The sequence below is a fragment of the Notolepis coatsorum genome (genome assembly GCF_963971535.1).
Source record: "Notolepis coatsorum genome assembly, chromosome: 10".
Lineage (NCBI taxonomy): Eukaryota > Metazoa > Chordata > Actinopteri > Aulopiformes > Paralepididae > Notolepis > Notolepis coatsorum.
In genome coordinates, this window is record NC_140174.1 from 88,366,324 (window position 1) to 88,391,368 (window position 25,045).

General features: G+C 45.2%; 1 protein-coding gene across 1 annotated transcript; it reads right to left on the reverse strand.

The window, feature by feature from the left end:
* Positions 1-394: 394 nt before the first annotated feature.
* On the reverse strand, positions 395-25,045 carry LOC311235791 (eosinophil peroxidase-like). The gene is made up of 15 exons (XM_084323277.1): positions 24,957-25,045; positions 24,498-24,568; positions 23,396-23,489; positions 22,150-22,334; positions 21,569-21,701; positions 19,093-19,222; positions 12,205-12,405; positions 11,050-11,413; positions 10,711-10,871; positions 8,462-8,720; positions 5,547-5,717; positions 2,979-3,216; positions 1,759-1,955; positions 1,608-1,646; positions 395-1,339 (listed from the first exon to the last, which is right to left on the reverse strand). The coding sequence occupies exons 2-15, from the start codon at positions 24,562-24,564 to the stop codon at positions 909-911; spliced, it is 2,670 nt and encodes an 889-aa protein (XP_084179403.1). The 5' UTR covers positions 24,565-24,568; positions 24,957-25,045; the 3' UTR covers positions 395-908.

The window sequence follows — 25,045 nt, forward strand, 5'->3', positions numbered from 1 at the left end:
TGTTTTGATGTGAAAAGTGATGCTGCATAAGATGACTGCACTTAGCACTGACTGAGAAAGTACATATTACAGTTCTACTTTGACGTTTTAATGTTGGACCAAAGCATTGCATGTAATTAGAATACAGGCAAATAAGTCTTTAGTTTAAAGTACAATCTTGGCTCTCTTTTTCTCTCAACACTTCAATAGGTAAGATCTTGCCTTCACAAAAAAAAAAAAAAAGGGGGTTATCTTGGGCTTAAAAAGGTTGGTGACCACTGATTTAGATGATCTTTTCACATGGACCTACTGTGACCACACAAGTGGGGGAATAAGCACTTCACCACGCCAATGATATAACAAAAGATCTGCTAATTATTAGAACTTAAAACATGAAAAAAAACTAGACAAAGGATGCGCATGAATCAACATTTTATTCATAAATTATTCTCAAAGTTAAGACAAGTTTGCTCACACACCCCACAGCTTCTCTTAATACACTCACAATTTATAATTTAATTTATTCAGAGGCAACCTTATAATTTAAATTCCTTCATCTGCCACATGGTCCATATAACTGACCCACAAGTGTCACAAAGCAAAGACATTCTTTCAAAAGAAGAGGTGGAGGTACGTGTTAAAAGATGAAAGGAAATTCAAATATCACGTGAGAAGATTTCCCTGATATGATAGAATCATATTAATTCATCAGCAGTTAATAGAAAGAAGAAAGGGCCAAATGAAATCCCATTAGCCCCTCCAGTGCAAGTAATCAGTGCATAAAGAACTGAGAAAGCAGCCCATGTTACTTTGACACATCGGCTCAAGTGAAACAACAAGAGGTGTTTGTTAACATGTTTCATAGTTCATAATTCATCTTGCGTTCGGCTCACAAGTGGCGTACGGCTGACGCCCCCCCCCCATGGCTCCTAGGCGGTGAAAAGCAGATGGCCAGAGAAATAGCTGTCCTTGGTCAAGCCGTTACCGCCGAAGTTAGCGACCAGCCAGACCTTGTCGTCCTTGTTGAGCTGGATGAGAGTGCTCCCGCTGGCCGTGACGTAGCCGTTCTGCCGCGAGGTGAAGGAGTGCAGCACCAGCTTCCCATTGCGCCGCAGGTCTATGTTGCCATTGTTCTGGTAGATGGAGCAGGAGAACTCAAACTCGTAGACCCCCGGCTGGTCACAGGTGAACACCCCCGACTGGGTGTTGTAGCTGTTCTGTCCGTTGTAGATGACATTACGGAAGGGGATGGGCGCGCCTGCCTTGGGGAAGTTGTTGCCCAGTCGCACAGCGAACGCAACCGTCGCCACGGGGCCAGGAGGCCCGGCGGGGCCCCTCTCGCCACGGGGCCCTTGGGGTCCTGGGGGCGAGACCAAAATGCATAGTTTTTGCATTTTGTACTTGTAGTTTTGTATATTGTATATTTTGTATAGCGTTTGGTCTTTATTCTTCCAAGCATTTCACTGTAATATATCATGTACTTTATATGTGACAAATAAAACAAAACATGAACTAGTTTGGAGATAATCACACCAAGATGAGGTTGCCATTATGACATCTTGAAATGTTACACTTAGTAGCACATCAGTGTCTAGATTAGGAATAATACAGAAGGGCTTAACCCTTACCTTGTGGTCCTTGTGGTCCATCGCCGTCTTCTTCTTCATCTTGTTCAATAGGAAATGACAGTGAGAAATCAGTATTGGGGGGGGGGGGGGGGGGGTTGACTGATTGTTTTTAGTGACATAACTCAGTAGAGGGTTAAAGACATCCACTCACCATTGTCCTTCCACGGACTGAGGTCGAACGCAGGGATGTCTTCGCACTTTGTGAAAGTACGTCTGGGACGGTACTGGAAGGGTTTCCCTGGCACCTCCGTGATCCCGGTGTTGTCACAGATGATGCGGGCCAGGGAGGTGGTCCTCAGGGACTCTCTCTGGTCATCAGTGAAGACTCCCTCATTCTCCCACCACAGCCTGACAGGGAGAACATGTTCTGTTCAAGTCCCAGCGTGAGGGTACAAGTGTGGCAAGTGGGCATATACAGTATGAACTGTACACATTCTATATACATTTATCTATATCTGCATATCCATACCTACTATTAGTTAAACCACTGGCTAGTATGGTTTATTATCATAGTGTATTCATACTGTACCACTGTATATAATAATACTGTACATACAGTAGCTTAGTATACAGTTAGTCCGTAGCTTCATCATATACTGTATACTCCACATATTCACTTGTTATACTGCTACTTTGAACTCTGGTTAGATGGACTGAGGTCGAAAGCAGGGATGTCTTCACACTTGTCTTGTGTAAAACCATCAAAGTAGGCATATCTATGGGCATCTATAATACATGCCAGTGAGTGATCTCATTACAGGTTCCTCCGTGGTTTGTCTGGACCACTGCGCTCTGAACAAGTGTGTCGCTCTACAACAGCTTGAAGGATCATTGTAGACTGATTGGTGAACTAAAAGGCCTCTAGGCTATAGAGTTGGAATTATTATTATTATTATTATTTCTCCCCTCCCCTGTCTTGAACGTTGCTAGACTATGCCCCCCACTGGTCGGTTGTAATGAGGATAGAAGCCTTGCATCACGTGTCCCCTCCGGTACACGAGGAGGCAGCCTGTCGCATATTTTCACCAGACAAGGCGGACTCTCAGTGGCGAGGAGTAACGCGTGGGAGGCTCACGCTGCCCCCGCTACTTCCTGTCTCTGCTGTGCAGGCATCACCCAACCGACCTGTAGGAGTCGCTGTCCACAACGTCCAATCCCCATTCCCCACCCATCGACTTCCACCCGCTATACCTCTGCCAAATGATAGTATGACGACTGGTCCAAGCCGGAGGCAATGCCGACACCCAGATTCGAGACTGGAGTCTCTTGCATTGGTGACGAGCGCAATCTCCGCTACGCCACCCAGCCGCTTATTGCCTTTTTTTAAAAAAAATTGCTCAGTCATAACTAGTTGGCCTTTTCTCCACTTACCTGTCTCCCAGGCGGATGTTCTTGAACTGGGTGGAAATGAGGCAGGCAAACAATGGCCCCACTCTGCCTCCAGCGACGAAGGGCTCAGCCACGCCACCCAGCCACACATCAATGTTGTCGGGAGTGCCGTAGAGGTCCAGCAGATTACTGGCCAGTTCAGTGTTGTTCAGAACTTCAGTCAGCTCCTCCAAGCTCTGGGGTTGTGACAGTCCACAGAACTCACGCCACTTGTTGTAGCCTACACGAGGAGCGGGTAGCAGATGAGAGTCAGACCGTTATGTTACGTTTGTGAAGGTAGTATGGCTGTACAGTGCAAAATATATGTTGCACGTGCTACACTGACGTCAGTCTGTGCGATGAATGGATTGACTTCAGTAGCACTGGTGCGATGGCCCGTGCGTGTGGCCAAAAAAATTAAGAGGCCAATCAGGGCACGCAAACCGAACGCGGAAGGACAACTGCCTTGGGTAAAGTATTCACGCGTCCCGTTTGCGTAGAGTCCATATATCAAACACCAAATCCCATAATTCCTAGCGAACAATATGCCAGCGAGTCGCGAGCTCAATGTACACTGACTGAGTGACTTCGACAAAATGAAGCGCTTTTTTAAGGTATTAAATCCAACAAAAGAAGGATTAGTACAAGATCAAAACCCCAAACGAGCCCGAGAGGGACCACCGTTAATAGAAACGAGACAAAAGGAGAAGATTAACAAGATTTACAGATATAACGCAGAGTGGAAAAATTCTTTCCCGTGGCTATTATTCTGTCACTGGTGCCGGGAGGCTCCGGAAAAGATCCGATCAGAGAATCCCTATGTCGTGGGTAACAATATCCTAAAAAGGGATAACATCAATAAACATAATACGTCCCATCGACACAACCTATTGCACTCGCTGAGTAAACAGGCGACTAGAGCGGATGATGCTGATCTCCGTGAGGTAAAGCTTAAGATGAATGTGGCATATTGCATCGCCAAGGAAGAAATGCCGTTCACTAAATTTAAGCCGCTAATTTTACTCTGTAAAAAGAACGGAGCCGATATAACTCCATCGTATGACAACCACGTCCGATGTGGAGAGATGATCGAGACGATAGCAAATGAAATGAAGTCGGACCTGGTGGAGGAAATTGGAGGAAGCCGCTACCTGTCCGTGATGATTGACGGGGACACGGACAATTCGAACAAAGAATGAGAGATGGTCTACATTCAGATTATCAAAAATGGAAAGCCAATGAACAAACTGATCGGGCAACAGGAACTAGAGCATGCCCATGCATTAGGTGAGTAGACACTATTATGACGTTTTTCAATACTTAAATACTGACTACTTAAATTCCTCTCCGGGATCAATAAAGTATTAATTATCTATCTATCTATCTATCTATCTATCTATCTATCTATCTATCTATCTATCTATCTATCTATCTATCTATCTATCTATCTATCTATCTATCTATCTATCTATCTATCTATCTATCTATCTATCTATCTATCTATCTATCTATCTATCTATCTATCTATCTATCTATCTATCTATCTATCTAATAACGAGACAATATGCAAATAAGGTAATAATAATTCATTTTATTTATAAAGCACTTTTCATTCATGCAGAGTTCCTTGTACTTCTGATTAATGGTGTGTGTGTATGTGTGTGTGTGTGTGTGTGTGTGTGTGTGTGTGTGTGTGTGTGTGTGTGTGTGTGTGTGTGTGTGTGTGTGTGTGTGTGTGTGTGTGTGTGTGTGTGTGTGTGTGTGTGTGTGTGTGTGTGTGTGTGTGTGTGTGTGTGTGTGTGTGTGTGTGTGTGTGTGTGTCTTTGTTTTTTTTGTTTTACATTATGGGCAAATAAAGAAAGAATTTGTATGAAAGCATTTCTTGTTAAAGTTTGGATTTTGTGTGCCCTGTATGCAAGATTCATGTCCCTTGCCAGTCACATACCTATTTAAGTAATGAACTGCACTACTTGTGGTTGTTTTTAGAGATTTTAGAGACGTTTTATACACGTGCTACAAGATTTTGGCCTGTGCTACAAAACTATCAACCTCTGTAGCACCAGTGCTATGTGCAAAAAAAGTTTACGTACAGCTATGTAATTTTAAATATGGGTTCTCCTCAAATATGGCGGCTAGATGTCTGATCACAGAGTGTGTCTGACTCCCACCTAAATGGCACAGACTACAACACATCACTCCATACGTACCTTATGTATACTGCACCTGTGTATAGGTATACTTACTCATAGTATATATTTAGAGTCTAGTGTTTATTGCAACCATATTTATTGAATGCATAATATAACCGATGAGGCATACAGACCCTCATTTGCACCTCGATTACACGGCCTACTTGCTCATGTGCGTATATTCAGAGTTAAATTGTATTGTTTACACTGCTTATTTTAACTTTTTCTACTGTACTATAATTTTATTGACTATATTTATGTCTTTCTACTATTACCATGCCCATACCTCCCCTCCCCCATGCTGCTATGCCTGAATTTCCCTCAAGGGGATGAATAAAGGAATAACTTAGATCGTAGTTACAGAAGGGAATGAAGTCCATACCTGGGAGTCCGTGGTCTCGGCCTCTCTGCAGGTTGAGAGCCGCCAGGTCCAAGGCCAGTCTGCTGGAGAACTCAAACAGCCGGTCCCTCAGCTCATCGTTCATCATCTTGCTCTGTGTGTTGAGCTTGGCCTTCCGACCCACCATCCCCCTCAGGATGGGGTCCAGACCACCTGTGGAGCACCAGAAACTATGTCAGATAGCCATGTGGGGGCGACAGTGGCTCCTGGAGGTAGAGCAGTCGTCTGGTAATCCGGAGGTTTCCGGTTCGATTCCCGCTCCTCCCGGGAAGCGTGTCGAAGTGTCCTTGAGCAAGACACTTAACCCCTAACTGCTCCCAATGAGCAGGTTGGCACCTTGCATGGTTGCCTCCGCCGTCGGTGTGTGAATCATGTGTGAGTGAATGGGCAAAATGTGTGGAACAAATTGTAAAGCGCTTTGGATAAAAGCACTATATAAAATGCACCATTTATGTAAACACTGTGTGCACAGCGTCTAGATCTACCAACCTCATATACATTCCATAGTTAGGCGAACGCTAATATCATGATGGAGATTTTAGATTCGATTCGATTAGATTCAAATGTATTGTCATTATACAACGATAAGAAGTTTGGCATCCAACCAGATTGCAAATGTAGCAGTAAAGTGCAATAGTGATATACAATGTACAGGTGATTAAACTGTGTATGATATATATATATAAATTAGTACTACTGTGTATAGTGCTAATCAGATGTATGTACAGAGTTGTAATACCAATATGTACAGTGATACAGGTATAAAGACAGTATGGTCGTAGTCATACTGGCCAGCAGTGTAACTAGTAAGAGTACAGTAGGTAAGGGATATGTACAGATATAGATCTAGTAGTATCTACAGATACGTAAAAAGGATTATGTGCAGGTATGTACAGACAGGTGGATAGATATGAATGAATGATCTTTTTCGTCATCGTACAGGTACAGGTACGACAGGTACAGCGAAATTTTAATGCAAACCCTGGGTGCTAATGTGGTAGATTTCTCTGTTCAAACTGTCAAATATTATGGAATATGGGTATGTTTGATGAGACTTGAGTCCCATAGGTTAACAGCTCCAGAAAGAGGTTGGATTGGGTATAGGACCAGTGCACACACATTTTAGAATAGTCTGAATGTTCTCCCCAACAGTTAGTTCAAATACATGGGTTTTAGAAATCTCATATTAGTAAATCCCTAAAAAGCTTTTTATAATAGACCACACGTAAAGTGAGTGATTAGATTATGCACTATTTGGTCTGGGCAAACTGCACCGAGAGTAAAAGGATATCCCTGATTAAGCAACCCCCCAGGAGATCATTATATGTAAATAAGACAGGATACTAGCTCAGGTTGGTCGGCCAGTTTTGAAATTAGAACAAAAGACTGTGTTTACCAAAACAGGACGCTGAATAAGGCTGTCAGCAGACGCCCAGTTGTTACAATTTACAGGCTTCAAAAGGAAGTTTCAGATGACGCCGGCTGAGACAAACGGCCGGCAGAAAACGCCCCTCCTGGTTTGCAGGGAGAGAGTAACCGCGTTCAAACTAAAACATTGGTTTAATATAAGAATACACTAATTTAGTGATAATGTACTTGTTAAATAAACCTAACTTAATAGAAGTAGAAAATAATAAATAGGTTCCATTGGGGTAAAGTCTAAATCAGTCAGTAAAAACAGTTATAAAATAGTGTATTCATCTTTACAAAGTATAGTCAAGCTATAGAAATCAATCTGTTTACAATATTGAACTGATCAAATCAAGACTAAACAGGACATTATTCAAGATATATGGTTTAAAACAGGTGTAAGCATCAAATTAAACTTCAAAGATATTAACCTAGACTACAGAAAGTAAAACAGTTTGTCTTAAAAACCAACAATAGGTATAAAGTTATGTTTAGGACACTAAGAAATTCGGTGGAAAGACTAAATTAGATGTTTAATCAAAATAAGCATTACTCTTTGATTGATAAATTGATAAATCTAATGCCAGATACATTTAAATGCTAAACTAGAGAATTCGCTAAACAAGGAACAGCCTGCCCTGTAAGATTTACATCTAGCCCTATAAGGTAATATCTGGCGTCAGACCTGGTTCAAAATGGCCGACTATGCGCCTTAGCCAATCAGAACAAAGGGGTCCTCCCCCTCTGACGTAAGATCTAGCATGTTCCGAAGGGGAGGAGTAAAGGCTTTTAAACTAGCAGTCTAGGTAGAGAGAAATAAGGAACAACACACACTTTTGTGAGCCCACACAGAGACCCACAGGAGGACGGCAGCAGGAACACACGAAGAAGCCGCTTTTCAGACGAGAGACCGGATTTTTTTGTTGTCACCAGGCAACAGAGAAAAACAACAACACCAGACGAGGCTCGACTATCGGGCCTACATTGACCATTCCTTTTGTAACTACTTTTTGATTAGTCTGAAACAAATAGCCGATGGCATAGTATCGTGTATATTTGTTTCATTGCACGTTTTGAATCAAGCCTGTGTTATTTCACCTTTGACTGTGAAATAAAAAGCGTATTTCTACATTAGCTCAACTCTCTTCTCTTTATTTAATGCTTCTCCTGCTGCGCTGCCGTCTTGCAGGCCGTGTTGGCCTTTATCAGTAATAGGGTTTTAACAACGGATCAAACACAACACAGAGTAGCTAGGATATTTGGTTTTAATAAGTAAAACCATTCGACCCTATTTACGATACTAATAAGACACAATAATAAAAGATAATATAAAAACAAGCAATGACACATAAAGAAAAAAGAAAAAAATATATATACATAAAAATAAATAGAGGAGTAAACTACGCATATAGATGCACTATTATTGCACGATTTCGCTCATATTGCACGGTAGCTATTCGGCGTATACGGTGGAAACGCGTGACTACCTTCAAAGACGATTCTCCAGGGTGTGAAGAAGGCCGTGTGGAGCAGCGTGCTGGGGAACTGGGGGTGCTCGTTGTACTGCTCATCCAGGCGGAAGACGAAGGGCTGGACCATCAGGTGGGCGAACCTGTAGGCGGCCGTGGCGAACACGTTGGCGATGCTGGGGTCGACGTCCTCGTCGTAGCCGGGGTAGTTGGACAGCTCGCTGGCCATGAAGTCCGGGCCGACGATGTGGAGCAAGTAGTCCCTGAAAGTGATGACCTGAGAGAGTAAAGGAACGGAGCGGCGGGTGAATTGCTGGGGTGTAGACGTCACACTAGATTAGTTTAGATTACATTAGATTCAAGTTTATTAGTACAAAAGTACAGTACAACGAAAAGAGGTTTGGCATCCAGCCATATCAGCTGAAGGACAGGAGTACCAAGTATGTAGCTGTGGCTGGTCCAAGGTAACTTCCATCAGAGGCATCAAGGGAGGATGAAGTGCTTGAAGAAAGTGAGGCCGGGACCTCGCATTGATCATTATCTTCTGAGAGAAAGGTCAAGTCAGGCGAGTGAAGCTCAGCGGCAGGAATTAACCCACAGTCCACCGAGCATCAGTACCCCAGTGGCTGAAAGTAATTCAAGCACAACATCAGAGAACTTGGAACCAAGTCACTTGCAACCTTCTTTGGAGAAGAACATGCAAGGCCACAGACCTCATGTGAAGTGGCCAAAGTCCAGCAGCAAGAAAGAGTGGGCAACAATCGATGCAGACCTGATCAATATCCTGGACGGAATCAAAGGAACAGTGGCAAAGAAACTGGAGAATTAGGGCGATCTGATCTACTTCTACGGAGCAGAAAGGTTCGGAACAAAAGAGACAGGAAAGAAGGACATGACACCAACAACCCCTCCCAAGTCCAGAAGGCAGCAAGAAATCCAGCGCCTTGTCAAAGAGAGAATGGACTTGAGGAAGCAATGGAAGAGAGCCTCATTGGAGGAAAGAGTGGGCATCGACTTCCTGCAAACAGACCTGAAGGAAAGGGAAGACTGCGGAGAGCTGAAAATTCCTGGTTTCTCAGGATGTTTGGAACATACAAGCATGATATGGCACCAAATCCAATCTGCCAAAAGGGAAGGAAGAGACCTGCACGTCTTATTCCTGGACCTAGCCAACACTTTTGGATCCGTCCCCCATTATCTCATCTGGACAGCCTTCAACTTTTTCCACAGCTCAAATACCATCACAAACCTGGTGAGAAATTACTTCCAAGATCTGCAATTCTGTATCAAAACAACAGAATACACAACATCATGGCAATCTTTGGAAGTGAGAATAATGGCTGGATGTACCATCTCCCCACTAGCCTTCACCATGGCAATGGAAGTGGTCATTCGAGCTTCCAAGTGGGTTGTGGGAGGAGAACGTCTGCAATCTGGACAGTGTCTACCTCCTATTCGCGCCTACATGGATGACATGACCACCTTGACCTCAACCATCGCATGCACCAAACATCTGCTGGGAAAGCTTCATGCCAACATTACATGGGCACGGATGAAGTTCAAACCCAGCAAATCCAGGAGCATATCCATTGTCAAAGGAAAACTTGTGGACCAGAGGTTCCACATCAAGGATACACCCATTCCTTTGGTGTCAGAACTTCCAGTCAAGAGCCTAGGGCGATGGTACAACGCGAGCCTCAAAGACTCAGACCAGAGTGATCAGCTGAGGGAAGAAACCATCAAAGCCCTTGTCAGCATAGACAAGACTTTGCTCCCTGGAAAGTTTAAACTGTGGTGCCTGCAGTTTGGATTGCTCCCCCACCTGATGTGGCCTCGCGGTCTACGAGATCCCCATGACCAAAGTCGAGAAGCTGGAGAGGACAGTCAGCTCATACTGTACATCAAGAAGTGGCTTGGCCTCTCGCGTTGCATCAGCAACATCGGCTTGTATATGGACACAGGGCCCTGGAATTGCACCAAAGTGAGGCTGAACATGACCTCACTAATAAGAGTAGGTAAGGGATATGTACAGATGTAGATATAGTATCTACAGATATGTAAAAATGATTACATGCAGGTAACTATGTACAGATGTGGATGTGGATATATATATACAGTAAGAATAAATATATACTGTATATATGCGGTATATACAGAATTATTATACATGCTATCATAGAGTATATGGGTAGACTATAGTATGAGGTGGGTAGTGAAGATTATCATGCTTACTATGATTACAGTGTAGGGCAGTTGTAGACACTCACCTGGAGATAAGCACCAATGATCTTCCGGGTCTCCAGGTAGAGTCTATCTCCACGCCACATGGGGTTGAGCTCGGCCAGGGCTCGCGCCAGGCGGTTGTGCTCACGCAGCATCAGCGTGTGAATCGAGGTCAGCTGAATGTTCTCATTGGACCGCTCATCACCTATAGAGAGAGAGAGAGGCAGGGAGGACAGGCCGTGTTTCTTACGGGCGGTAATGTGAGGATAGGTTAGGCGGATGTCCAAGCTACAGTGGGTTGTGGTCAACTTGACACTCGCACATCAACACATGGGCGTCATGTTCTATTTGCAATGTGTTTCATACGTTTGTTTGTTTCTCACCAGCCATGAAGCAAGGCACCTCTTCGGTGGTGCTGTTTTTGGTGATGCGGGCCCGGGTGGCACACATGTTGGCGCCCATGTTGCTGAAAGGCAGGAGCTCGCGACCGGCGTCCGTGTACATGGTATTGACCCTCATGAGGCCCTTGTCGGTGATGAAGTCACGGAGCGCGCGTGCTTTGACCTCCTCCGCGCCGTACAACTGGCCCACGTCAATGAAGGCCGTGATGGAGTTCATCTGCTGACGCATCTGCTTACTGCTCCCGAAGACGTAGCCTGTCCTGCCCGAGCCGCAGGCCGGCGCGGAGCGGAAGAAAGGGATGCACTCGCTTGAGTTCTTGCCAAAGCGTGGATCGCTTTCGGGGATCTATCCCAGGGCGACAGGAATAACAATTTGGATTACTTGAGTGTTAGCGAGGTAATTGCTCTGGATCTGCTATAAGTGTCAAGTCTTGTGAGGAAGAGATGTTGCTTTTCATATCCTTGCAGTGAATCTTTCAGATGTTGCTGTATGTGCCAACCTGAATATCAGTTAATGCATAATGGTCTTCATTTACACAGTTTATGCCCCTTGCCTATTTTGTAATTAATTTGGGCATAAATAAATAATGTGTGTGTGTGTACGCGCGTGTGCATGTGTGCAAGCATTAATGAAAGGTCTGTTATTTAATGTTTGTGTAAAGGGCTATTTTAACTGTTGATGGGTAGTGCATCAGTCAACTGAATAGGGTATTGTGCTCTTGCTCTGTTTGAATAGGTGGAGAGAGTGGTTAACTGTATTATAATAGTAAATAGAAAAATATGTTGTGCTCTTGCTTTTTTCTTTTTGAAGGTGGAGAGAGTAGCGTTGCTAGTGCCACAACAGTTTTATTTGAGGTTCATAACAGTACATTGTACTAAGCAATTGTTGGCTCATTAGTTTGTGATTCACATGCACTAAAATTCACCAGAATGCAGGAAATTGCGTGCGTGTGTGCGTGTGTGCGTGCGTGCGTGCGTGCGTGCGTGCGTGCGTGCGTGCGTGCGTGCGTGCGTGCGTGCGTGTGTGTGTGTGTGTGTGTGTGTGTGTGTGTGTGTGTGTGTGTGTGTGTGTGTGTGTGTGTAAGCAATTACATGCATGTATATATTAATTTGCTTGTGTGTTGCTGTGATACTGACCGGGATGGGGAAACAAGGCTCTGTGCGATCGCAGCTCTTGTCACAGTCGATGCCACTGTTGAACGAGCGGATGACGGGGGAGTGGGGGGTGAAAGTCAGGTCATGGTCTGTCCACTGGCCAAAGTTGGTCACCAGGTGGGTGTAGAGGTCGTCACTCGTCACATCTGCCGCTTTCATGACACGATTGGACACTTCCCTCACCTGGAGGAGAGACATGTTGGGAGGGAACACATTAGAGACAGTGATAATGATACCAACTGTTGTTGTGAGGTTCAGATTCAAGTTTTGTTTGTCATATACATTAGAAAGTACAGTGTACAGACAATGCAATGAAATGCATTTCACCCTGGCCCTCTCTCTCTCTCAGTACAAAAAAATGATAAAAGCTAACCTGAGAATAATAATAATAAAAACAATAGCACCATGTAATAAATAAAAACAATAGCAACGAACGCATCAATAAATAACTAATCCACAGTTTCCCAAGGGGAGATAAGAGAAAAGGCTATGTGCTGGGTGACCTTCATAATGCAGAGTTTCTTATTGCAGTGGGTAGTGTAAATTACCTGTAACTGTGGTAATCACTTTTGTAATTTGTTATGCTGTTTTCACTATCCTGATCGGCCCTGTTCCTCGTACCTGTCTAACTGAGTTAGCCGGATAATTTTCAGGATAACTTGACATAAGTCAGACCTTTCGGTTCCCTGAAGCACGTTTTTATAAATCACTATGGCAACAGATCGAAAAGTTTGAACTTGCTCCAGCGCAGGGTTTATTTCAGTTAGCTGGATGAACTGGCCACGCCCTCACAAAAAATGCCAGCTCCCTTCCTCACAGATCCCATTATACCATTCTGAATTATGTTTTTGTGCTTCATTTTTCTAGAGGGGGCTTTTGAAATGTAAAATAAGAGACTTAAAATGCTGATAATAAATCATATTCAGCCTATGGATTTACTTTGTCCTAAATAATGCACGTCATAGCTATACGGCACTTGTGAGTTGAGACACACACTATGTGGTTATTTTAATAACGGAGCATTGCAAATGTGAATTCGTTTCATATTCTCCACTGTGGATGTATTTGCTTAACGGAGCGCCCGGATTGTGTTTCATTCAAGCATAAATTGAAGCGTATTAATGCATGGATTGTGGATGTGAATTACGACAAATCTGAATCTGTGGATTGTTGAATTGTATCACTGTCACTCACACGTTATTGTGATATTGTAACTGCTAACTGGGGTTAAAATGTCTGAGGAGATGCGCTGTTTGACGGATTTGATGACGTGGGCGTGACTTGAGAAAAGTGAATGAGCAATTGCAAGCCTTTGACGTTTTGATGTATGCATTTATCTGTTCAAGGACTGTTATATATCGTATAGCTTACGCTCTGCTCGTAGTGGAACTGTCCCTTTATCCAGTCTAATAATGAATAATTTTCTCCACATGCACACACCCATCCGCCTGGCCACACCCACATCCGCTCCTCTACATAAGCGGGGTCGTGGCCACACCATCAGCTCCTTCCCTATTTTCACCACCGAAAAAGTGCCTGTATACACCACTTTAGAGTTTAGTGCCAAAATAGTTTATTGACGAGAAGAGGAGCTGCGTTGACGTTGTATCTTTGTTTTCTCTCTCACAATTTTTTGAGGAAATACAGCGATAATGTCTTCGCCACCAGAGTGTCTAGAAGATGATGATCATTCTGACCTTCAATTCCCCGGGGCTCTGGACAAAAGGATACCCTCTGCCGCCGCGCTGGCCCCGCTTTTCAAGACGAAAAACACCCGGCGCGAGGGGGGTGAGCTTGGTGTTTCATTATGAGAATATCTCCGAGCTCAGGTCGGCTGCAGCCCGCGTACAACGAGGGGCTTGCTGCCGATAACGCTGTGTCTGGTAAACACCGTTCTGTAAGAGGGGCGTGTGATGCCTTTTTTCCTTTTTTCTTCGGATAAGAAGTGGAAAAGACAGCGGCTGTCTGAAGTGTTGGCCTGTATTGCTATTCTCACGTTGTACAGCTTTAGTAGTAGCCGCTTAGCTTGCCACTGCGTTAGCTGGTGGCTACGCTCGGCTAGAAACGTTAGCTTGATGCTATCAGTTAGCCTGGAGTTAGCTTTAGCTTATGCTACAACTATTGGCGCTAGCCGTGAGGATAGCGGGCCCTGGCACTCTGACTACGACGTCATCTCTGGCAGAAGATGCCGTCGGGCCTGCACCATGACCAGCTGCAGGAGGGGGGCGTCACGCCGGAGCGAGGCTCCAGCCATTGCCTCTTCTGGCCTTGCCAGCGAGAGGCCTTGTCAACGTGGTAGACCAACCTGTGTTGCGGCCTTTCGTCCTGCGTTCGTAGGTGCAGGTAAGGTGTCCATAGGACATTGCTCCACTCTTCCTTCCTCCCCCTCCCGAATGTTTTTGGTTAATAACGATGTCTTTGTTTAACAAAACATATGTTGCTTCACTACATTTGGAGATACGACGTGTGGTGTGAAAATGTTCTTGGTCGCTTTTGTATAGCTTAGGTTAGCATTGGCTAAGGCTTATGTCTTCTCTCTACCTGAAAACACTGTTGTTTTTTACGTGAGTAAAAATGAACTGGGTTTTTTGTTGTATGATGAGAAGTTGTGTGTGTTCATGTAACGTTTAGACAACGTGGCTGAGTCCACAACTGGCTGGGTGTTACCCTACAACGCTGTACATAGTGGCATATGATCGAGGGCCTGAATCCCTCTCTTAGCTTGTTATTCTTTACTTAAGGGTAATGATAAAAATAACGAGTGGCAAGTTTTCACACATAAGCAGAGCTGTGGGAAACCTGTTTTTCAAACGAGGTTATCGGCGGTGGCTGGCGTGCATGATGTAAAGCTTTTACTCTACAGGTAGAAGTATGTGCTCCATCTGGCGCGCCATGCGCCTGGTATCACGGCTCTGTTTTTTCATTTGGTGTCGTATCAGGGTGAGGTGGTGAGGGGGTGGGTAAAATTATTCCCTGGTTTGCCCCTGGCAACCCCCCCCCCCCCCCCCCCCTCCCCTCAAATATGATTTTGTTTACAAAATGTGTGTTGATTCACTATATTTTTGGGGATAAGGTGTAATCTCTCAGCTACTGCTGGGGTTGTGCTCTTGCTTAGAGAGAGGCAGTTATCTCTGAAAATTGTTTGGTCGCTATCATGTAGACTTAGCAAGGCCTGTAACCAGCACTTGATGACTTATGTCTTCTCTCATCATAAAAAAACAGCGTTCCTCTTGCAGTAGTGAGAGTGAACTTTTTGCCCTTTTTTATTGTGATAGAGGGTTGTGTGTATCGTGTTTCACATTTAAGTAAACATTGAGCATTGAGTCCACAACTGGGTTAGGTGTTGGCCTACAGAAGTTTACATGTGTAGCTCTTGTACCAAGGCATTTGGCCCCTCTCTTTGGTCTGTGTTTTTTTTACTTTAGGGTAAAGGTGTAAAAATTCAGGTGGCAAGTTCATCACATGAGCCTGAAGCCGTGTATAAAGCCAGTTTTGCACAAACGAGGTTATCGCCTGTGGCTGGCGTGCAGAATATGAAGCTGTTACCCTAACAGGTATAATGCGCTTTCATGTAGCGCGCTACGACTGGTGTCATGGCTCTGCTTTGTTGTTGCATCGTATCAGGGGTGAGGGGTCATAAGGGGTGGACTAATAAATCCCTCCCCCCCTTTACTGATTGGCCGGGAGGTTGGACCTCCTGCCTGTCAGTCTCCCTGTCGGCTGAGGGGCAGCGCGTCACAGGGAGGGGGAAGGGGGGGGGTTCCCTGGTTCCACTCCATGTTAGGATGGGTGGGTCACAGGATTTCCCCCCGGCCATGGAATACGTCACTAGGCGCGCTTTTCCTATTTGGCCATGAGACATCCGTGAGTTTACAGACTCATGCCCGTGCTGCAGACCGCTGTCATTGTCAAAGTTGGATGATGCGATGCATTCGAAAGCTGTTCGTTTTCTGCTCTGCTCTCTATTACAGTGTGTATTGGGCCGCCAATTATTATTACATGTATCTTTTTCAATTGTTACTCACGTAGAGGTCTCTCTGGGGGAACTTCTGTCTTCCCCTCTTATGTAAAGAGCGGAATTGACAGGGTTGCCCTCAGACGCGTCATATGAGACCCGTGTCTGTGTCTTATTGACCGGCTTCCTGCTGCTCGTCCCAGACAGCATGGAGGGAACGTTGTCTGGTGTTCCTTATTGGAATTCACCATTGATGTGTTTCGGATTCTTGACGTGCATATAGCGCTGGCCCTGGATGCTTCCAATGTGGAACCACGTTATGGGCCGGCGCGCCTTGGTTGCCCAATTCATAGAAACAGCGTTTTTTATGCGGGCGACTGAGAAGGAGATTTTTATCTCTACCGAGCGCCAGTGCACTAGGTTAGACTCAATGACTCACGTGCATCTCCGGGGGGAGATGACGGAGTAGATCATTACATTGGTGGAGGGGTCTCACACCCATGAGGTGGGCCACCAGGAGCAGCGCATTCACGTACTGTCCATCTTGGTGGCGCCCTCTGTGATGTTTTAGATCGACACGCGTACCTACCCCCCTCTTAGGACTGGGGATGGCGGCGTGACTAGGACGCGGGACTGGTTCTGGTCGCGCCGGACCAGGTCAGTTAATGTTAACCCGTTGTCCGCCCGGGCGCAGATCTGCTGTTCTGGTACCCCGAAGGACTTTGTGCTTTTCCGGGGGTAAAATGCCGGGTCGGTCCGGGCTTCGCGGGGATTGATGTTGTGGATGTGTGTGTCATATGTATGCCACTACGAGTTGCCCATAACAGTGGCGTGCTTGGTCCATACTGTGTTGTACCTTGTGCTGTGTTAGGGGGCCTGGTCCATCTCCATTTGGTTCACCCCTCCCTCCCCCTGCTGGGCGGGGATGGGAGGGGGCTGTCGGGGTGGTTGCTGTCAACCCCTCTAGGCATCCCTGTGTAGGTCCCGGTCCGCCAGGCCCAGGTCTGGACTCGTTCTCATCGACCTGTTGGCCTGGATTAACCCTTTGAAAACTGAAACACTTGTACTGCTTGTATAGCCTGTGTATACACGCAGTTATGTTTCTAAATTTTCTTGGTGGGTTAAGGGAACAACCGCCTCCTGTTAAACCAAACATAGGGAGGTGGTTGGTTCTCCGGTGTGTTGGTAGCAGAGTCGACTCTCGGGTTGAGGCCAGGCTTGACCCCGTCTGCCCGAGAGTATGCCTCCGCATCTTTCATGACGTCTGCCAATTGTGTCAGCCTCTCCTTTGAACCTCGACCCCGCTGGAGGGGTCGGGTTTGTGGAGGTCATGACATGGTGCACAGCATACCAAACACCCCTTCCGCCGGGTACTGTTCTCACAGTAGACCCCTTAGGCGCCTGTCTAGTCCGCAGTGCTCCAAGCACAGGTTGAGTTCTGGCCTGTTGCCTGGATTGAGGGATCGACCCCCTTGGGGGTTGTCTCCCCGGTGCGCCATCTGGCCCCACAGTATTGTGGGGGGGTAGCCTCTTGGGGCTTACGGTCATGCCAACCTGGACACGCCCGATCTCGTCAGATCTCGGAAACTAAGCAGGTTCGGCCCTGGTTAGTTCTTGGATGGGGGACCCCCTGGGAATACCAGGTGCAGTAAGCTAGAGTGCTTCAGACCGGCGTGCCAAGGGGGGAAGGGCCTACTCTTGATTTGGACCCTGTCCGATACGCTGGCGATGTGGGGGGTGGTGTCACCAGTGACCGTCTGGTGGGGTCCCGATGCTACGGCATCGTTGACCTCACCGGGGCCCCTTTTTCGGGGGGTCCTGGCCCTCAGGTTGTTCCTAGTACTTATTCTGAAAGAGTTGAACTAATTATTTTTGCTAGCAAGATCTCATTCGATTATTCATTCCATTAAGCCTACTGCCAGCAGGCACATTTAAAGAAATATAATCTGATTGATTGGGGTAATGAGGGACTTAAAATTTGCCTATAGACATGCATTTAACTTGTCTGTGAGGCTATTGAGCCGTACTGTATTGTACCCATTCTGCAATCTGTTAATAAAGTTTTCAATCAATCAATGCTGTAAGAAAATCAGGATTTCTGCTATCGACACCTGCTGGCTTTTCAGGTGAGGCGGCCGCGCGCAATTATCAAGTCTGGTTCGAATTAATGAGAGTGAATCAGCGTTCGAGGAACAGGGAAAGCCTGGTTTCAAACATCGGGTTAATAGAATCTGGCTAATGGGAATTTTGATCGACTTAGTTGAACCAGGTACAGGGAATAGGGCCCATGGTGTTTATGATCCCATGCTGTGACACTGCCAAACCATACACATGGTTCAGACGCCTGGTTCAGATGCATGGTTTAGACGCCTGGTTCAGACGCCTGGTTCAGACGCCTGGTTCAGACACATGGTTCAGACGCCTGGTTCAGACGCCTGGTTCAGACGCCTGGTTCAGACGCCTGGTTCAGACGCCTGGTTCAGACGCGTGGTTCAGACACATGGTTCAGATGCCTGGTTCAGACGCCTGGTTCAGACGCCTGGTTCAGACACATGGTTCAGACGCCTGGTTCAGACGCCTGTTTCAGACGCCTGGTTCAGTCGTACTTTTCTCAAAACAGGCAAGAAGGTCTGCTAAAGGCGTGAGATAATAATTTAGCTTGTTTTCAGAACGTAAACAAGCTTAACAAGTGGTCATTTTTTTGTCTTGAGAAAAATATGATTTTACATCTTGATACAGGTTAAGAGGAATATATTTTTTACAGTGCAAGTGACAAACAATGATTAGGTTCCCCCTCTGAGTCAAATTACTGTGAGAAAATACATATAGCATTATTAATACCGTATTCTAATTAAGAAAGAATCTAAACACAATGTACAATGTATTTGCCGATATGAGGATATGTTTATGTATACCAGTGGGAGCAGGTTGTTGTTGATTTTCCGGTTGGGGTCCCAGCCCTTTGGCTCTGAGATCCCATCCTGGTACTCAGCAGGTAACCAGCGTGTGAAGGGCGTGTTGGAGGACCCTTGACGAGGGTTTTCCCTGAAGAGGAGAAACCACAGATTTATCTCTTAATCTAAGCTGCTAAACCTCTTAACCTTGATGATGATGATGATGATGATGATGATGATGATGATGATGATGATGATGATGATGATGATGATGACAGCATTGGAATTTAGTATCATCATGTTTCCCCCTGGTTTGTATTGTTCAAGTTTCAAGTTTCAAGTTTCTTTAATAGTTGTCATACAGAAGTACAGAATACTTTTATACAAAATGCTTCTTACTGTTACACTCCAGAGACTGTGCTAGACAAGATAAGTATGAAATAAAATAGTATAGCATGTAAAATAGAAGTAAAAATAGAGGTCACAGTGTTCAGTATAGACATATGTACAATGTTCGATGCAGAATAGAAGTAACTGAGTTACCATACAATATACAATATACTATGCAATGTACTAATATACAATACTATATAGTGCAGAGCAGAAATGGGATGAGGTACAATTTAGGTACAATTTACAGTAAGGTGTACGAGTTGTAGTGCAAATCCTTTACCAATAAATATAAAGTGTAAAGTGTGTTTATTATCTAAAGTGTGGAGAGTGGGTGCTGCAGTTTGTTGTTTGTTTAAGTGAGTGTGTGCGTGTGGGTGTATGTGCTGTGTGCATTGAGGGTTGTTGCATAGTGTTTATTGTTCGTTGAGCAGCCTGATGGCCTGGGGATAGAAGCTTCTTCTGAGTCTTTCTGTGCTCGCCTTAAGACTCCGGTATCGCTTGCCTGACCGCAGCAGTTCAAAGAGGCAGTTGTTCGGGTGGCTGGAGTCCTTGATGATTCTCTTAGCCTTCCCCCTGCACCGCTTGTTGTAAATGTTCTGGAGGGTGGGAAGCCCCCCTCCAATTGTGCGTTCGGCTGAACGTGTCACTCTTTGTAGTCTGCTACGGTCTTGTGCAGTGCTATTCCCAAACCAGGAGGTGATGTTGCCAGTCAGGATGCTCTCTATTGTACATGAGTAGAAGTTCCTAAGGATCTTCTGACTGACTTGGAACTTCCTTAGGCGCCTGAGGAAGTAGAGGCGTTGTCATGCCTTCTTCACAACACTGTCAATGTGTGTGGTCCATGTCAAGTCCTCGGATATGTGGGCTCCGAGGTACTTGAAACTGTTCACTCTCTCAACCGGTGCCCCGTCGATGCTGAGGGGGCTGTAGTCCTTGACCCCCGACCTCCTGAAGTCCACAATCATCTCTTTTGTTTAGCTGACGTTCAGGGAGAGGCAGTTCTCCTGACACCACTGTGACAGATTCTCTACCTCTTCCAGGTAGGCCCTCTCGTCGTTGGCAGAGATCAGGCCCACCACTACTGTGTCATCAGCAAATTTGATGATTGTGTTGTTGTTCCGCTGTGCCACGCAGTCATGTGTGTACAGGGAGTAGAGGAGGGGGCTCAGAACACAGCCCTGGGGGGCCCCTATGTTGAGAGTGATGGATGAGGAGGTGCAGTTGCCTGCTCTTACCACCTGGGGTCTGCCCGTCAGGAAGTCCAAGACCCACTGGCAGAGGTCATAGTTCAAGCCCAGGTCCCTGAGCTTGGCTATGAGTTTGGAGGGGACTATGGTATTGAATGCTGAGCTGTAGTCGATGAACAGCATTCTCACATAGTTCCCCTGCCTCTTGTCCAGGTGTGATGCTGCTGTGCGCAGCACATGGGCTATGGCATCCTCCATGGATCTGTTAGGGCGGTATGCAAATTGCAGGGGGTCCAGGTTGATGGGGAGGGAGGAACAGATGTAGCCCTTCACTAGCTTCTCAAAGCACTTCATGGCTATGGAGGTGAGGGCTACAGGGCGGTAGTCGTTGAGGCAAGCGGGCGTAGATTTTTTGGGTACAGGGATGATGGTGGACTTCTTCAGACAGGTGGGGATGACAGCCTGTTCTGAGGACAGGTTAAAGATGTCAGTGAATACCGGGGCCAGTTGGTCGGCACAGACTTTTAGGACGCGGCCGGGGATGCCGTCCGGTCCTGCTGCCTTCCTGATATTCACTTTTTTAAAGGTCCGCCTCACCTCATGCTCTGTTACCCTGAACACTGAGTCTCCATCAGCAGACCCCCCCCCCCCCCCCATTGCCGTGGCTTGTAGGCTGGTGTTGTTATTCACAGCCTCAAACCTCGCATAGAAGGTATTGAGATCATTTGCTAAGGAGATGTCACTGTTCAGCACTGAAACAATAACACACCAAAAATCACAGCGGTTTAAAAGTATCAAATAATAATTTCTAAGTACATAAATAAATAGGTCTGCCAGGAACAATGGAAATAAAGATGATCAAATAATGATAATAATCAACCTGACTTGACAGATATGTTGCTAGGCAGCTTCCGCACCTGTTGTTGCAGGCACTGGTGGCAAGGCGGTATTTGTCCACATTGGGCGTGGCTTTGCAGTTAGGAGCATGAGACCTGGCAGAGCAGCCAGTCAGCTCAGCAATGGTCTCCAGGTCCTCCTCAGAGATCAGATCTGAATGGCAGAGGTGGGAAAAAAGAATACAGTTAGCTTCTCATTATTATGCACCTGAAAATGCCAGGATAAAAGACTGTAGAACAAATTGATCCCCCTCACTATACTTTTAAGGACTCTATCACAGAGTTGTTTACACACACCTGCAACTGTCACACAGCCTGTGATTTGACTGTTCTGCTTCATGTATGCCCCTTTGTAATTTTATTTGGTTGTTTGATGTGTGTTTTAATTATTCCCTTACCTCTGTGATGTATGTATGTGTCTCGTTTCTATTTATTTTATAAAATTTTATTTAATCAAAAAAAATCTTGGCCCCTTCCCCTTATACCCTTCGAGGGGACCTTTTGTCCTCTCGCCAGGCCGTCATTGAAAATAATCATTTGTTTAAACATTTTAACTGACCTGCCTGGTTAAATAAAGGTTAAATAAAAATAGAAGAACAGACCTGTTGCGTTAATGGAGCGCTTGCTTATCTGGCGCCCCAATAGGGACCGCTTCTGGATCAGGTGGATGGCATTCTCCATGTAGTTAGCAGCGCGCACCGCTGTCCGGGTCTGACCAGAAGGCTGCTTCATCAGCCGCAGGATGTCAGAGGGCGTGGCTGCATGCCTCCGCACACGCGCTAAGCTCCTATGCCGGAAGAGAAATCAGAGAATCCATCCATCACCTGGTTGAGTTTGTCTCATGCCTTTTGTGTTTCAGAGCCAGTGGCTGTCAACGTGCCGACGTCTCAAAGCGAACAGGAGTCTTGAGTCTGTTTGAGTTGGAACACACCCGGATGTAGGCCGACAGTAGCCATGATATTATTTACAGGTAGGGTTTGAAATTGATACTATCTTGTATTTATGCAGAGAGAAAAAAAAACGTTTATTTCAATTTCTTTTGGGGGGGGGGGGGTGTCTGCTGAATGAGTTATTTCCAGAAAGATGATAACCACATCTCCAAATAATCAGGGGTGCGTTGCTCATGGGACGGGGTTGCACACGGGAATGCGCTGCACTCGACTGATGCACCAACTCGCTAAGTACCCTCCTGGCTACTTTGCATAACAATAGCGCAGGTCATCAGGTGTGTTCAAATACGTTCTCAGATACATTCACACAAAACTTGTGAATGAAATGTGTTACATTCCATTCGTAGAGGCAATTAGGCATTGTCTTTAGTCTGTGCTTATGCGAGGGAACATCTATGCGCATGCGTGGGAGCGCGCATGCACGTGGCGTCATTAAAACACTGTGCAACCAGCTTTGGAATCAGCAACGCACCCCTGCAAATAATACAAAAAAGACCCAGGCGGAATTCTATAATGTAGTAATAAAAGGGTTAAAGAGGTCCTTCTGCATGGTTACATGTGGGAAACACAATTTTACATGTATTAGTTGATCAAGTCCAATGGCTATTAGTCGGTAGGTAATCCATTGCAGGAACTGTAAAAAGTTTAGATTACAGGGTTAAAGAAGGGTTAAAAAGACATTCATCATAAATCCATAGCTTCATATTCAATGGATGTTGGAGGCAAACAAATCCAAAAGTACTGTAATAACAAAGAAAATAAACTTACATTATGTGAGTTAGTGAAAGCAAATGGATTACGTTTCTGATTGCAATTTCAATGAGGTAATTAGTGATCTCTTACAGATAACATTTGTAAAGTAAGCGCCTCTACCATGTCAGTGGGTTTGTATACTCACTCTGTCCTGGAATATTCATAATCTACGTCCACTCTCGCCATGGCGTCATTCACGGCGCTCTGGATGAAGCCCCGTCTTAAGTGTGCTTCTGCATCTGTATCAACATTCCAACATTGTTACTTTTCAGTTATCACTCACCTGTACCATATTCATACATTCATTATAGTATTACAAAACCTATTCTGAAATGTTGCCACTGAAATTTCACAAGCTTCTCAGTAATCCTATCTAATTAATTAGACATAACTTTACCAAGTGCTTGCAGTAGGAGTAGGAACACTGATTGCTATTTAATAAGACTAATGTGTGAATGGACATATGATTCACATTCAGTGTCAGTATCTGTGGAAAGATGCCCAATGCATTTGTCATTATGTCACAGTTTTATCTTAACAATTAGCCATCTATCCAACAAAATTCCTTCAATTAAAAACCTCCTGTGATTGGAATTCTTCAGACGATGAACCATGTAAGTCCGTTTTTAAGTTTAAGTTGAATGAGCTCAAGGTGGCATTGGCAAGTTAGATCATAGTTACAATCATAGTTAAAGACAGGAGAGGTTGAGTACTTCCAGGTGCTGTGACACATTCACACTGAAAGTGACTTGTATAGACCTTTGTCTCAAGGATTCGCTTAGTTTACAGCTAGAACGTTTTCGGCGGCTCCCTTCCCTCCCTCGAGTCCCTACATTCCACCAGGGCCTTGAGGAGGGCGAGGAAGATCATGGCAGACCCCGCCCACCCGGGTCACAACCTCATCACCCTGCTTCCCCGCGGCAAGCGGCTACGGCTGCCCAAGACACTGAAAACCCGCCACAGACTCGGTTTCTTCCCCTCAGCAGCTCGCCTAGTAAATGAGTCAGGTGCCCCCCTCCCTCATGGCGAGCTGCTAGGGCTGGAATTTGAAACTTTATTTTGCACTGACAACAACATGTCCTCGGCCATTGCACTTTATTGTCTTGTCGTTGTCTCACTGTTTTGTCCTGTTTTGCACTTTTTTATTTGTGAAAAAAAAAGTGTATGCACTGTACTGTACTGTATTTGTAAACATTATTGCGATTAAAGTAATCTGAATGTGAATCTGAAGATGCTGTATGGCTTACCTGCATTGACCTGACTCAGAGAGCACAGACACAGGGCCGCGGCCAGCAGGCATGGAAAACCTTTCATCTTTCTGAGAAATGCAAATTGTCTCTTGTCAGACAGACACACACTATCCATCATCACTAGTGTAAAATAATCATTTCAAAGAGAGACTTCTATAAACAATTCAGCATAATTGTAGACAACATAAACAATTTACTGGTTTCAACCTATTGACCTATTTTATTTTATTTTATTTTACATTCCTCTATCATAAGAAAAACAAATCAGATACACAATTTGTCACAATGTCACAAACTGACTATAGCAAACAAAAAGTACCATAAATTGAAAACGCGAGTAGAAATACCCATCCTGAGATACACTTAAAGAAAAGAAGGACAATAAACTATACATCAAAGCCAGAATGTTATTCTAAAATAATGCTGACACAGTCGGAGCTGCTGTTATTACCATACCTTGTATCCTCCGGCACGCTGAAATCACTTCCTCCACGAGAGGCCTAGAGAAGCTGTGCACACAATGTCTGTAGCAGATTGACAGCATT